The following is a 3,431-nucleotide window of genomic DNA, read 5'->3' on the forward strand; positions in this document are numbered from 1 at the left end:
TGTGTGTGTGTGTGTGTGTGTGTGTGTGTGTGTGTGTGTGTGTGTGTATATATATATATATGTGTGTGTGTGTGTGTGACCGGTGGTCAGGGAAGGCATTCAACTGAAGGAGTCTTTCCGGGATATGTTATCCCAGAGGGCTCCAGAGGTAGTTGCAAGGTACCGAAGGGCTGCAGCCTCTGCCGTGAAAGAGGCAGAGGCTGGGAGAAGTTCGAAGAAGAGATGGAGAAGGACTTTTGGTCAGCACCAAGGTGCTTGTGGAAAACCGTTCGGAAGGGGGAAGCGGGAAACCATCCAAGCTGTGTACACATAGGATGGGACGCTGTTGACCTCAACTGAGGAGGTAACAGGACAATGGAAGGAGCACTTTGAGGAACGCCTAAATCCATCTAATACGCCCTCTGTGGCAGAGGCAGTTGAGGGCTCTGGGTGTGGAAGGGCTGTCTTGGTTGACACGCCTCTTAAACATTGCATGGAAGTCTGGGAAGGTGCCTAGGGAGTGGCAGGTCGGGTTGGTGGTTCCCCTCTTCAAAAAGAGGGACCAGAGGGTGTGTGCCAATTACAGGGGTATCCTACTGCTCAGCCTCCCTGGTAAAGTCTATTCCAAGGTACTGGAAAGGAGGGTTCGGCCGATAGTCAAACCTTGGGTTGAAGAGGAACAATGCTGAGTCCGTCCTTGTCATGGAACAACGGAACAGATCTTCACTCTTGCATGGATCCTGGAGGGAACCTGGGAGTATACCCAACCGGTCTACATGCGTCTTGTGGATCTGGAGATCTGACCGGGTCCCCCGGGAGATAATGTGGGAGGTGCTGCGGGAGTATAGGGTGAGGGGGTCCTTTAGGGCCATCCAATCTCTGTAGGACCAAAGCAAGAGCTGCGGCCGGGTTCTCGGCAGTAAGTCGGACTCGTTCCAGGGGAGGGTTAGCCTCCGCCAAGGCTGCGCTTTGTCACCAATTCTGTTTGTAGTATTTATGGACAGGATATCGAGGCGTAGTCAGGGTGGGGTGGGGTTGCAGTTTGGTGGGATCTTATCACTGCTTTTTGCAGATGATGAGGTCCTGATGGCACCAATTTATTTATTTTTTTCAATAATTTACCCCCTTTAAAATATTTGTTCATCTAAGTACCCCCTGACCAGCACAAAGCATTTTTGGTGGAACAAGAAATGCCTAGCTACAGTATGTAAATGGGCACAATCCAACGCAGCAGTGTATAATTTACTAAACAACAATATTGTACCTGAAAAAACACTTAAATGCTACATTTCAAATTTTTTAGAATCACTAAGTGCATTCATTATTATAGAATATACTTATTTTAGGACAGATTTTTTTTTTTTATTAACAAAAAACTCACGTACCCCCTGAAGTACTCAAACGTACCCCTACGGTACATTCACCCACAATTGACAAACACAAATATACACCATTGTTGGCCATTGTCTGTCCATTTTGTTTCATACTTTTTTCTTCTAGCATTTTAAAACTGTATAACCCATTTCTGGTTTGCTCAGATGGAATTTTGAACCTCCTTCCTCATCTATATCCAGGTATATTTTATCTATGACGAGGAGGTAGAGGACAAAGACAAAGAGGAACCTCCTCCTGCAGAACCCATCAATCCAGTCAACGACAGACCTCACAAGTTCCATGACCACTACTGCAAGAAGCCAAAGTTTTGTGACGTTTGCGCACGCATGATAGTTTGTACGTCCGTCTCGTCTTTTTTTTGTTTCTGCCTGACATTGTGATTTCAAAAACATTACGTTTTAATTGTGCTGTATTTTGTTTTCTCTTCAGTAAACAATAAGTTGGCATTGCAATGTAAGAACTGCAAAACCAGCATCCATCACCAGTGTCTGTCTTACGTGGAGTTCCAGAGGTGTTTTGGCAAAATTGTGAGATTTTTATTAATGAGTACTGCTGGTTTTAATTCAAAAATGCACTACAGAGAATTTTCTTTAAGGTATTTAGTGTCTCCTCTCCTCTCCTTGTTTAGCCTCCAGGATTCAGAAGAGCCTACAGTTCACCTCTCTACAGCAGTCAGCAAAATTCCACAGTCTCACAGCTGCTTCCCTTTTGTGAGTTCAACTCATGTACATTTCTACATAAAGAGAAATTTCCCCTTAACCGTTCTTTTTTTATTTTTAATGTTTCCAAATTTGCAATTCTTTCCCCGCCAGATGTTAAGTTTGTTACATATACTTAGATCAGCAATGCACGTGATGGAAAGTTCCATCCTATTAGCTTAATCTAGTTGTATTTACCCTAGTGCTAACATTTTTTATTTCCTCGTTTAAATGCAGTCTGTGCAAAAGCTCTCAAGTGAAAGAGAAATTATGGTACAGATGCAATGAGAGTTGTAAAGTAAACCTGTAGTGTGCTCACCGAAATCCAAGTGTCATTTTTATTAACCACAGATCAAGTATTTTAATTGTCACCAGACAACATCACACATGAAAAGTTTAGCTGGGGTTCACAAAATCAAAAAGATGATAGAAAAAGCATTGATAAGGCCTAAAGTTGATTCAACTTACAGTGGTGTGAAAAAATGTTTGCCCCCTTCCCCATTTCCTGTTCCTTTGCATGTTTGTCACACTTAAGTGTTTCGGAACATCAAACCAATTTAAACAATAGTCAAGGACAACACAAGTAAACACAAAATGCAATTTGTAAATGAAGGTGTTTATTATTAAAAGGTGAAAAAAAAATCCAAACCATCATGGCCCTGTGTGAAAAGGTGATTGCCCCCTAAACCTAATAACTGGTTGGGCCACCCTTAGCAGCAACAACTGCAACCAAGCGGTTGCGATAACGTGCAATGAGGCTTTTACAGCGTCCTGGAGTAATTTTGGCCCACTCATCTTTGCAGAATTGTCCTAATTCAGTTACATTAGAGGGTTTTCGAGCATGAACGGCCTTTTTAAGGTCATACCACAACATCTCAATAGGATTCAGGTCGGGACTTTGGCTAGGCCACTCCAAAGTCTTCATTTTGTTTTTCTTCAGCCATTCAGTGGTGGACTTGCTGGTGTGTTTAGGATCATTGTCCTGCTGCAGAACCCAAGTTCGTTTCAGCATATTTTACTTTTGGTATAATGTTCTTTTTATGAAATGCAGTGTTCCTTCTACGCCAGATATACTTGGACACACACCTTCTAAAGAGTTCCACTTTTGTCTCATCGGTCCACAGAATGTTGTCCCAAAAGTCTTAGGGATCATCAAGATGTGTTGTGGAGAAATTGAGACGAGCTTTGATGTTCTTTTTGCTCAGCAGTGGTTTTCTCCTTGGAACTCTGCCATGCAGGCCATTGGTGCCCAGTCTTTTCCTGATGGTAGATGCATGAACACTGACCTTAAGTGAGGCAAGTGAGGCCTGCAGTTCTTTGGACGTTGTTGTGGGGTCTTTTGTGACCTCTTGGATGAGT

The 3,431-nt window shown here is 43.0% G+C and overlaps 1 protein-coding gene across 2 annotated transcripts in view; it reads left to right on the plus strand.

Moving 5' to 3' along the window:
• LOC117943616 (SH3 and cysteine-rich domain-containing protein 3-like) overlaps positions 1-3,431 on the plus strand; it is a 13,743-nt gene that overhangs the window by 7,881 nt on the left and 2,431 nt on the right. For both annotated transcript variants that reach the window (XM_034869844.1, XM_034869843.1), the window contains 3 exons: positions 1,554-1,710; positions 1,804-1,901; positions 2,003-2,084. In XM_034869844.1, the coding sequence (XP_034725735.1) occupies positions 1,554-1,710; positions 1,804-1,901; positions 2,003-2,084 (337 nt within the window). The remainder of the gene's footprint in view (positions 1-1,553; positions 1,711-1,803; positions 1,902-2,002; positions 2,085-3,431) is intronic.

The sequence above is a fragment of the Etheostoma cragini genome, chromosome 4, assembly GCF_013103735.1.
Source record: "Etheostoma cragini isolate CJK2018 chromosome 4, CSU_Ecrag_1.0, whole genome shotgun sequence".
NCBI lineage: Eukaryota > Metazoa > Chordata > Actinopteri > Perciformes > Percidae > Etheostoma > Etheostoma cragini.